The sequence below is a fragment of the Danio rerio genome, chromosome 5, assembly GCF_049306965.1.
Source record: "Danio rerio strain Tuebingen ecotype United States chromosome 5, GRCz12tu, whole genome shotgun sequence".
NCBI classification, from domain to species: Eukaryota; Metazoa; Chordata; class Actinopteri; order Cypriniformes; family Danionidae; genus Danio; species Danio rerio.
Genome location: NC_133180.1, coordinates 78,270,001 through 78,282,500, shown reverse-complemented (window position 1 = coordinate 78,282,500; position 12,500 = coordinate 78,270,001). Strand labels below are relative to the sequence as shown.

General features: G+C 42.4%; 1 protein-coding gene across 10 annotated transcripts in view; it reads right to left on the bottom strand.

Annotated features, from left to right (window-relative positions):
- nacc2 (NACC family member 2) overlaps positions 1 to 12,500 on the bottom strand; it is a 35,277-nt gene that overhangs the window by 4,339 nt on the left and 18,438 nt on the right. For 2 of the 10 annotated variants that reach the window (XR_012406568.1, XR_012406571.1), the window contains exons 3-7: positions 11,141 to 11,425; positions 7,375 to 7,551; positions 5,466 to 5,571; positions 1,201 to 1,698; positions 1 to 1,077 (exon numbers count right to left, since the gene is read on the bottom strand). The exon at positions 1 to 1,077 is cut by the window's left edge and continues 403 nt beyond it. Coding sequence is in view for 3 of the 10 variants with exons in the window: in XM_073951725.1 (XP_073807826.1) it covers positions 1 to 354; positions 1,601 to 1,698; positions 5,466 to 5,571; positions 7,375 to 7,551; positions 11,141 to 11,513 (1,108 nt within the window). In the remaining 7 variants the exon portion in view is untranslated. Of the gene's footprint in view, positions 1,078 to 1,200; positions 4,136 to 4,184; positions 5,572 to 7,095; positions 7,552 to 11,140; positions 11,568 to 12,087; positions 12,406 to 12,467 lie in introns of all 10 variants that reach the window. The other 8 variants (XR_012406570.1, XR_012406572.1, XM_073951723.1 and 5 more) reach the window with 6 other exon arrangements.

The window sequence follows — 12,500 nt, the reverse complement described above, 5'->3', positions numbered from 1 at the left end:
CCTGGCTAAAGCCCTCCCCCAGTGCCTCCTCTGGGTCTCCAGTGTGCTGCTGCGGGTCTCCGTCCTGCGGCGGGTCAGTCCTGCTGGTCTCCCTGCGCTCGCCGTACAGCCGCGGCTCCAGACTCAGGGCCGAGGGAAGCAGGTTTTTAAAGTCCATCTCGAAGGGCAGCGGAACACCCAGACCCGCTCCTGCACACGGCCCCGCGCCCTGGTACACCTCCATCCCGTCCGGCAGCATGGACTGAATCTTGGGCAGCCAGCGTTTACGCACGCGCCGCGCATTAGTGCACATGTCAGCCGCGATCACGTTCATCTCACTCTCCTTAAAGCTGGGAGCAAAGTTCTGACAGTAAACTACAGGAGACAGACAGAGAAACAGAGAGAGAGTGTGTTCATTAAGAGGAGCTCTGCATACACCGCTAACAAGTGTGTGTCTTACTTAGAGTGTCTGTCTAGTCCAAATATCTGAAAGTTCCTAAATCAAAAAACATTTGAGGCAAGTAAAAATATAGTGTTGATTTCAGACATCATTTAAATTAAGTGTAAGTGTTCACTCACATGACACCAAAGGTACAGTAATTTATAGTAAACACAAGTGTTTATTACAGTAACTGATCTGTTGTGGTGATTCTACAGTTGCCATGGCAACACAAACACTACAATAATTGATCTGTTGTGGTGATTCTACAGTTGCTATGGTAACACAAACACTACAGTAATTGATCTGTTGTGGTGATTCTACAGTTGCTATGGCAACACAAATACTATAGTAATTGATCTGTTGTGGTGATTCTACAGTTGCCATGGTAACACAAACACTACAGTAATTCATCTGTTGTGGCGATTCTATAGTTGCTATGGTAACACAAGAACTACAGCAATTGATCTGTTGTGGTGATTCTACAGTTGCTATGGTAACACAAATACTATAGTTTTTGATCTGTTGTGGTGATTCTACAGTTGCTATGGTAACACAACAACTACAGTAATTGATCAGTTGAGGTGATTCTACAGTTGCTATGGTAACACAACAGATATAGCAGGGATCACCAATCTCATTCCTGGGGGTCCGGTGTCCTGCAGATTTTAGCTCCAACCCTAATCAAACACACCTGAAGAAGCTGATCAATGTCTTACTAGGTATACTTGAAATACCCAGGCAGGTGTGTTGAGGCAAGTTGCTAAACCCTGCAGGGACACCGGACCCCCAGGAATGCGATTGGTGACCCCTGGTATATAATAATTAATCTGTTGTGATTCTACAGTTGCTATGGTAACACAACAACTACAGTAATAGATCTGTTGTGGTGATTCTACAGTTGATATGGTAACACAACAACAACACTAATATAAGCAAATGAGCCAATACTGTAGTTTTATACAATTATTATACTACAACACACCCCAGTTTACTGCGGTAAAAACTAAAATATCCTACAGTATTTATTACAGTTGATCAATTCACCACAGTTGACACTACAGTATGCTGTAAATACTATGATATATATTCTACTGCAGCATTATTATGAGGCAATCAGGCAAGAGTAATAGAAAGCATGTATTTCAGTGTGCAGTGGTGACGTGGACATCAGTGACTTACGTTTGACGGCGTTCAGCACTCGACTGTCCAGTGGTTTTCGGCTGGGGTCACTGGTGGAGGAGCGGATCCCAGTCCCGCAGCTGTTGGCCAGTGTGTTCCTGCAGGTCCAGCACACACCAGCAGAGGGCGCAGTGGAAGCAAACACAACACAGACACACAGTGAAACAAATGCACACTGCATGGCATTGATAGAGTCTATTACTACCTTCTATCACTACTATATCTAGAAAAGGATACAGCTGCCGGACACTAGGTAATGTTTAGAAGGGATACGGCAACGGACACTTTTATGACACTCAACAACATTCATCAATTTATTTCCACTTTGTCCCTTTATGCATTGGGGGTAGCCACAGCGGAATGAACTGCCAACTATTCCAGCATACGTTTTACAGTAGATGCTGTTCCAGCTGCAACCCAGTACTGGGAAACACCCATACACACTCATTTTCACACACACTCATACACTTCAGCCAGTTTAGTTGATCAGTTCCCCCATAGCGCGTGTGTTTGGACTGTGGGGGAAATTATTTAATCAATAATATAAATAATTATCATTAACCTCCAGCCACAGTTGTATCCCTTATAGCAACAACTACACTTCCCCCTTGTTATACTATATTAAATGTAATTAATGTTTTCCTTATAGTAATAAAAAACGTAATATTTGTACGGTTTGTACTACATATATGTCTGTTTATAAACATTATATATAAAATAAAAACAGATCTGTCCATGCAGATGGGCATACAGCGAGCCTCAGACACCACTGTTTACTCATTCTCATGTAAATTCCACAGATGTAAAACCCCACGAGCCAATCAGAAGACAGAACAAACTGTGATGAGACTCACAGGCCACGCCCTCTGCATTTGCATGTGTGCATACTTTAGCTGCTCGTCAGGTCCGGATGAATGACCTAATGTCATCAAGAGAACACGACTTTATATGCAGCTCTGACATCTCAAAAAAAGCTCTGAAATCATTATTTGCACGCCTCAGGCTGCATTTGATAAGCCAAACGTTTTCTAGTGAGACAGCAGTGATAATTGTCCCCCCTCAGTTAATTTAAGCGTATATTTTATGTATTATGTATGTGGGACTTTTATTTTCATTCTTGTCGGCTTAATCCCTTTATTAATCCGGGGTCGCCACAGCGGAATGAACCGCCAACTTATCCAGCAAGTTTTTACACAGCGGATGCCCTTCCAGCTGCAACCCATTTCCGGGAAACATCCACACACGCTAATTCACACACACATTCATAGACTACGGACAATTTAGCCTACCCAATTCACCTGTACCGCATGTGTTTGGACTGTGGGGGAAACCGGAGCACCCGGAGGAAACCCAGGGAGAACATGCAAACTCCACACCTAAACGGCAACTGAGCCGAGATTTGAACCAGCGACCTTCTTGCTGTGAGGCGACAGCACTACCTACTGCGCCACTGCTTCGCCTGGACTTTTATTTTGAAAACGCCAAATTGTTTACTGTGTGTTACTAGGCAACAAGTTTCAAATTCGCCTCAGGACGCAAAATGCAGGATGTACAGATTACACAGCTACTCATCTCCACTCTGACGAGCCGTACGGTGTGATTAGTTACATCCTTTATTCATTTATTGTGCTGATCGTAAAATTTGACGCATATTTTGCTTCAGCAAACACATGTAGACTGTTAAATCGTGTCAGATCACCCAGCTCAACGGTCATCTGTTCATGCGGAGGTGGATATTAATTCCTGGCTGTGTTTTCTTTGACTGTAGCTTCAAAATACTATGCAATACACATCTATCACTCACTTTAGTCAAGTTTAATTATAATTTATCCTTTATCTGGTGAGCAAAATAGGTTAACATTAGTCGGATTGTGTTTATGTTTGTCTGCATACAGCATGCTGTGTGTGTGTGTGTGTGTGTGTGTGTGTGTGTGTGTGTGTGTGTGTCTGTAAGAGCGGAGCTCGTTAATATTCATGACACATGCCATATATGGTCAATCATGGACATTTTGATTCAAGGAGTATTTTATGGAGCAAAAAATGAGCTTATAAAACCGTTTCTGGAGATTTTTTTTAACTTACTGAAGCCATAAACCCACTATGTAGATATCAGAAAGCAATTTAACTTCAGTATATGACACCTTTAAAAACAACAGCAGTTGCAGACTTTTATTTCAGTCTGATGACTTTTTTCTAACTGAAATAGAATACTGAGTAGGGGGCGGGGTTTTACTTAGAAGTCACGCCTCTCATCCTACATTAACAGATGGAGGGGCGTGGCTAAGCATATTTTAGCCAATCAGAATCATCAGAGTAGGACCCAGAGCAGAAGCAGATTTTGATTAAATATCAACAAAACAGTTATTTAATGATTGTTTTTACAGTGGAGTAACTGAGATTAACAGTTCACCTTCAGACCAACAGTGTGTGCTAGCAAAATAAACACTGCATATTTTGATTGCATGCAGACGGAGTGTTTTACTGAGCTAGCTCGGTATAAATAAATCACATATAAATAAACACAGCCTGTTAGTCCTGCTGCAAACACAGTTTCGGTAAAAGCAGAAGGACATTCTGGAGGCACAATCATTTAGAAAAATAAGTATTTCAGCCTCAATTATTGTGCAATGCAGAGGTGCTTTGCGTGATAGATAAATAGCTAAATAATGCAGCCGACTGCTTTTGTGCAACTGTGAACTGTATTGTGCAAATCGTTTGTGCACCAAACAAGTCTTGATGATGACAATAATTCAAATAAAATGAAGAAAAACGAATAAAATGCACTACGCTGAGATTATTCGAGTGTGCAGTTAGTATACTTCTTTAAAACTAAAAATTAAGTATACTTGAGTAGTTTGTGCAAAAATACTGGTGTCCTTTGTTAATTTTAACATACAGTAACAGTGCATCTAAATTAAGGCAACAACACTGCCTTCATTGCACGTTTTACAAACTTAAAGACTTGTACTGTGTTCCAACTGAATCACTTATACTACACTCACTGGCCACTTTATTAGGTACACCTCACTAGTACCGGGTTGGACCCCCTTTTGCCTTCAGAACTGACATATTGTCATGATAGCATCACACAGTTGCTGCAGATTTGCCGGCTGCACATCCATGATGCCAATCTCCCGTTCCACCACATCCCAAAGCTGCTCTATTGGATTGAGCTCTGGTGACTGTGGAGGCCATTTGAGTACAGTGAACTCATCGTCATGTTCAGCAGTCTGAGATGATTGAGCTTTATGACATGCTGCGTTATCCTGCTGGAAGTAGCCATCAGAAGATGGAGACACTGTGCTCATAAAGGGATGGACATGGTCAGCAGCAATACTCAGGTAGGCTGTGGCGTTGATGCTCAATTGGTACTAATGGACCCAAAGAAAATCTCCCCCACACCATTACACCACCACCACCAGCCTGAACCGCTGATACAAGGCAGGATGATCCATGCTTTCATGTTGTTGAGGCCAAATTCTGCTCGCTCTGAACTGCAGCAGATCCTCTTGACCATGTCTACATGCCTAAATGCAGTGAGCTGCTGCCATGTGATTGGCTGATTAGACATTTGAATTAACGAGCAGTTGGACAGGTGTACCTAATAAAGTGGCCGGTGAGTGTACGTCCTAAAAGTCAGTTTTTTGTTGTTGAGAAAACGAGTCACAGAAGAGTGTGTGAGCTTTGGGACAAACCACTTCCTCATCAATGGATCATTCTGTTGCATAGTTACAACACCTGTCAATCATCTCCACGCATCCACATGGGAACCTACTAGTTTGGATGGATAGTATGTGAATTGGGACGCAGCGTTTGTATGAATATGTGTAGACAGTGATTAGTGCAGTTTTACCGCGGTACAGACCTGTCGAAGAAGGTGGCCAAGAGTCTCCGCAGAAGCACCTTGTGTTTGACTCCAGCACACAGATGACAGTTCATCAGCTGCCCTCGCGTCATAAACACACCTGTGCCTGAACACACAAACACAACACAATCACAACACAATCACAGCAATTATAACACCACATAAACGCAACACAATCATAACACAAACAACACGATCACAACATAAATCATAGCAATCGTAACACAATCACAACAAGCATAAAATAATCACAACAATCATCACATCATCACCAAGCATTCATAACAAGCATAATCATAACACAATCACAACATAATCACAACAATCAAAACACAAACACAATCATAACAATCACAACACAATCAAACCAAATACAACTCAATCATAACGCAATCACAACACAACAATAACACAATCACAACATAATCACAATGGATTCATAACAATTACAACACAATCACAACAATCATAACACAAACACAATCATAACAATCACAACACAATCAAACCAAACACAACTCAATCATAACGCAATCACAACACAATAATAACACAATCACAACAATCAAAACACTAATCCCAACACATTCACAATACAAATCACAACACAATGACAACCCAATCATAACACAACACAATCACAACACAATTACAACAATTAAACACACTCACAAAGCAATCACAATACAATCAGAACACAATTATAACACATTTATAACCCAAACACAATCAAACCAAACACAACTCAATCATAACGCAATCACAAAACAACAACACAATCACAACATAATCACAATGGATTCATAACAATCACAACACAAACACAACAATCATAACACAAACACAATCATAACAAACACAACACAATCAAACCAAACACAACTCAATCATAACGCAATCACAACACAACAAAAACACAATCACAACATAATCACAATGGATTCATAACAATTACAACACAATCACAACAATCATAACACAAACACAATCATAACAAACACAACACAAACCAAACACAACCCAATCATAACACAATCACAACACAACAATAACACAATCACAACAATCAAAACACAAATCCCAACACAATGACAACCCAACCATAACACAACACAATCACAGCACAATTATAACAATTAAACACACTCACAAAGCAATCACAATACAATCACAACACAATTATAACACATTCATAACCCAAACACAGTCACAACACAAACACAACACAATCACAACAATCATAACACAAACACAATCATAACAATCACAACACAATCAAACCAAACACAACTCAATCATAACGCAATCACAACACAACAACACAATCACAACATAATCACAATGCATTCATACCAATCACAACAATCATAACACAATCTAAACAAACACAACAATCATAAAAATCACAATGCAATGACAACAATCATAACGCATCACAACAATCATAACACAATCACAATTACAACCCAATCACAACAATCATAACACAATCACAACACAGTCACAAGACAACCCAATCATAACAGTCACAATCACAATCACAACACGATCACAACAATCATAACACAATCACAACACAGCCACAGCAGTTATAACACACTCATAACAAACACAATCATAACACAATCACAACAATCAGACCACAAATCACAACACAATCACAGCACAACCCCAACACACCCACAACGAAATCACAACACAACCATAGTACAATCAACAACACAAAATAACCATAACACAACAATCACAATGACAACACAATCACAACACAAAACAATCAGCATACAGACGTTCGTGAAAGTGTAGAGTGTGTGGTGTGTGTGTGATCAGAATACAGACAGGATGAATGGTGAAGATGAGCAGTGTGTGTGGCTCCCTCGTCTACAGTAGTGCAGTGTTTGTGACTGACCTCCCACCAGCTCCAGTTTCTCTCCCGGTTCCCCCTCAGTGTAGAGTTTGGGGTGGCAGCGGTACCCGATCTGACTGATCAGACTGGCAGGAAGAGCCACCAGATCCCTGCGGATCAACACACTGGAGCGGCTGTCCAGGGACACCGGCATCACCGCCATCTCCGGCTTCTCCAGTACTGAAAACCACCATCAGAACACACACTCCAATCAGGACTGATGCATCTCAGCGTTAAAGGCACGATAGGCAAGTACTGTCTCATATATCTTTATATATAGTCTATAAATGGCCATTATCGCCCCCTGTTGCTTCAGAGTGCTCATCACAGTGAGTTTTTGCTGTAAATGAAGGCGGAAGGACACTATAAACAACATCACCATTGTGAAAGGACAATAAATACAACATAACATCAGATTAACTATGTTTATATACTGTCTAACCTATATATGACGTATTAACTTCTCTAATTTTGACTGCAATGTGATAATAATGTGCATATTTTTGTAAAGCTGGAACGATAATCATTGTGAAAATCGCTAAACGAATTAACTTGTGTTGAATAAAAGCTTTAATAACAACTTGTTTATAAATGTGCGTGTGGAGATCTCCTCAGTCGTCATCAAAATATGCAATTGTTTGTTGTGAATGCCCTCTAGTGGAGAAAAAGACATACTGCGCCTTTAATATTTATTCAGTTATTCCATTTAACATGGCAACTGAGCTGACGTTTTTAAAGGGATAATTCACATAATATATAATACACTCACTGGCCACTTTATTAGGTACACCTCACTAGTGCTGGGTTGGACTACTTTTGCCTTCAGAACGGCTTTAATCCTTCATGTCAGATTTTGCTCAATATTGACATGATAGCATCACACAGTTGCTGCAGATTTGTCGGCTGCACATCCATGATGCCAATCTCCCGTTCCACCACATCCCAAAGCTGCTCTATTGGATTGAGCTCTGGTGACTGTGGAGGCCATTTGAGTACAGTGAACTCATCGTCATGTTCAGCAGTCTGAGATGATTGAGCTTTATGACATGCTGCGTTATCCTGCTGGAAGTAGCCATCAGAAGATGGAGACACTGTGCTCATAAAGGGATGGACATGGTCAGCAGCAATACTCAGGTAGGCTGTGGCGTTGATGCTCAATTGGTACTAATGGACCCAAAGAAAATCTCCCCCACACCATTACACCACCACCACCAGCCTGAACCGCTGATACAAGGCAGGATGATCCATGCTTTCATGTTGTTGAGGCCAAATTGTGACCCGACCCTAGAGATGGTTGTGCGTGAAAATTCCAGCAGATCAGCAGTTTCTGAAATACTCAGAGCAGCCTGTCTGGCAGCAACAACCATGCCATGCTCAAAGTCTCTTAAATCCCCTTTCTTCCCCATTCTGATGCTCAGTCTGAACTGCAGCAGATCCTCTTGACCATGTCTACATGCCTAAAGGCATTGAGCTGCTGCCATGTGATTGGCTGAGTAGACGTTTAACAGGCAGTTGTACCTAATAAAGTGGCCGGCGACTGTATAATATTAATATAAACAAAGATATTTAGGCAAACAGCTGGAAACTTGCAACCACTGACGTCCATAGTAGGAAAAACAAATACTATAGAAGTCAATGGCTACAGCTTTTTGCCTACATGTCTTCTTTAGTGAAGCAAAAACTCAATTCAAGTGAGGAGAGAGTAAATGAAGAGCTAAATGTGTGGTGGAACTCTCCCTTTAGGTTGGTCTCTGCTGTGAAATATCTGTGTTAGGATGGAAAAGAGCTGCTCTTTGTTTTCTTGCACTCATCAGATTGGCAGAACTCAATAAGCTCGGCTCTCCAGCGACTAATAGAAAAGTTGTGTTTGTCCTTGAGTCCCTAAACTGACACTTGGCCATCACACACACACACACACACACACACACACACACACACACACACACACACACACACACACAAAGAGAGAGAGAGAAGAAGAATGCGTATCTCAAATAACCCACAATGTGACCCTGTGGAGAGATAACACATCTGAGAGAGAGATCCAGCACACACACACACATACACACACACACACACAGATCGTCTCAATAATGCTCAACACATGAGCAGAAGAGCTGAGACCCCCGAGGGCACGGGCAGACCTCAGATCAGTGTGTTGAGAGTGAGTTTAGATTCCTCACACACTCCAGATCAGCTTTACTGACGCCACAGACTCTGCTTTACTGCACTCACACATTCAGTCAGATCTGTTCACCTGTACACAGCTTCACACGGCCATGAAATCAAGATCTACTCTGCTGCTGTTTATATTTATTGTGTTGTACTGGTGCTTGTGTTTAAATAATGCATCTGTGCACTTCATTATTTATATTCATTTACCCTCATAATCTATAATCAAATACCAGAACATTCCCTCCCCTCTATTCATGACTTTAGGGGTGGAGCTATCAGTCCTTTAGGGCAGGGTATCAGTTATTTAGGGCGGAGCTATCAGTCCTTTAGGGCAGGGTATCAGTTATTTAGGGCGGAGCTATCAGTCCTTTAGGGCAGGGTATCAGTTATTTAGGGCGGAGCTATCAGTCCTTTAGGGCAGGGTATCAGTTATTTAGGGCGGAGCTATCAGTCCTCTAGGGCAGTGTATCAGTTGTTTAGGGGTGGAGCTATCAGTCCTTTAGGGCAGAGTATCAGTTGTTTAGGGGTGGAGCTATCAGTCCTTTACTGCAGGGTATCAGTTGTTTAGGGGCGGAGCTATCAGTCCTTTAGGGCAGAGTATCAGTTGTTTAGGGGTGGAGCTATCAGTCCTTTAGGGCAGGGTATCAGTTGTTTAGGGGTGGAGCTATCAGTCCTTTAGGGCAGAGTATCAGTTGTTTAGGGGTGGAGCTATCAGTCCTTTACTGCAGGGTATCAGTTGTTTAGGGGCGGAGCTATCAGTCCTTTAGGGCAGAGTATCAGTTGTTTAGGGGTGGAGCTATCAGTCCTTTAGGGCAGGGTATCAGTTGTTTAGGGGTGGAGCTATCAGTCCTTTAGGGCAGAGTATCAGTTGTTTAGGGGTGGAGCTATCAGTCCTTTACTGCAGGGTATCAGTTGTTTAGGGGCGGAGCTATCAGTCCTTTAGGGCAGGGTGTCAGTTGTTTAGGGGTGGAGCTATCAGTCCTTTAGGGCAGGGTGTCAGTTGTTTAGGGGTGGAGCTATCAGTCCTTTAGGGTAGGGTGTCAGTTGTTTAGGGGTGGAGCTATTAGTCCTGTAGAATGAGGCTATCATTACTTTAGGGCGGGGCTATCCATTCTTTAGGGTGGGGCTATCAGTCATTTAGGGTGGAGCTATCAGACATTTAGGGCAGGGCTCTCGATCATTTAGGGTGGGGCTATCAGTCATTTAGGGTGGGGCGGGGCTAACAGTTTTTTAAAACGGGACTATTAGTCTATTAGGGCCGCCTTTCAGTCCTTTAGGATGGAGCGATCATTACTTTAGGGCCGGCTTTCAGTTCTTAGGGCGTGGCTATTAGTCCTTTAGGGCGGAGCTATCATTACTTTATGGCGGGGCTGTTATTTCTTTAGGGCAGTACTATTAATCCTCTAGGGAAGGACAATCAGTGTGTGTTTTGTTTCTGCCCTTCGTTCTTGCATTTGTCAATCTTTCTATTTTTTTTTAGCAATGCCCCTCTTCCCACAGGACCTACACCGCCCTACATTTGTTTCTCATTTCCTTTCAACTGTATAGATATATATAGGCACGCAACAAAAGTGTAAAGTAGGAACAGCTTTACCTCCGTAAGGATTAGCGGAGCGTCCGCAGAGCTGGCTGTAGGTGTCATCGGTGTCGAAGGCCTCCTCCTCGAACTCCTCGTCCTCGTTCTGGTATGATGTGGGGCTGTCAGTGGTGGGCAGGCTGGAGGCTCCGGGACTGGAGCGTTCTCCCAGATATGATGGAGCTCCGGGTGCAAACACTCCCCGAGCCGACCGCGTCCCATCTCCAACACACGCTCGCTTCATCAGCGGCTCCTCCAGCTTAATCCTGCGCGGGTGCGAAGCCGACCAGCCTGTCGGTAAGCCTGTTAGAGAAAATATAATATTTATTGAGACAATAGATGGAGACAAACAGTTTAAAACAGCTGATGGAGTATACACTAACCTGCGCATTATTCAGACACTAGATGGAGACAGTCAGAAACAGCTGATGGAGTATACACTAACCTGCGCATTATTCAGACACTAGATGGAGACACACACTCAGAAACAGCTGATGGAGTATACACTAACCTGCGCATTATTCAGACACTAGATGGAGATAAACTGTCTGAAACAGCTGATGGAGTATACACTAACCTGCACATTATTCAGACACTAGATGGAGTCAAACTGTCTATAACAGCTGATGGAGTATACACTAACCTGCGCATTATTCAGACACTAGATGGAGACAAACAGTCAGAAACAGCTGATGGAGTATACACTAACCTGCGCATTATTCAGACACTAGATGGAGACAAACAGTCAGAAACAGCTGATGGAGTATACACTAACCTGTGCATTATTCAGACACTAGATGGAGACAGTCTGAAACAGCTGATGGAGTATACACTAACCTGCGCATTATTCAGACACTAGATGGAGACAAACAGTCAGAAACAGCTGATGGAGTATACACTAACCTGCGCATTATTCAGACACTAGATGGAGACAGTCTGAAACAGCTGATGGAGTATACACTAACCTGTGCATTATTCAGACACTAGATGGAGACAAACAGTCAGAAACAGCTGATGGAGTATACACTAACCTGTGCATTATTCAGACACTAGATGGAGACAAACAGTCAGAAACAGCTGATGGAGTATACACTAACCTGCGCATTATTCAGACACTAGATGGAGACAGTCAGAAACAGCTGATGGAGTATACACTAACCTGCGCATTATTTAGACACTAGATGGAGACAGTCAGAAACAGCTGATGGAGTATACACTAACCTGCGCATTATTCAGACACTAGATGGAGACAGTCAGAAACAGCTGATGGAGTATACACTAACCTGCACATTATTTAGACACTAGATGGAGACAGACAGAAACAGCTGATGGAGTATACACTAACCTGCACATTATTCAGACACTAGATGGAGACAGT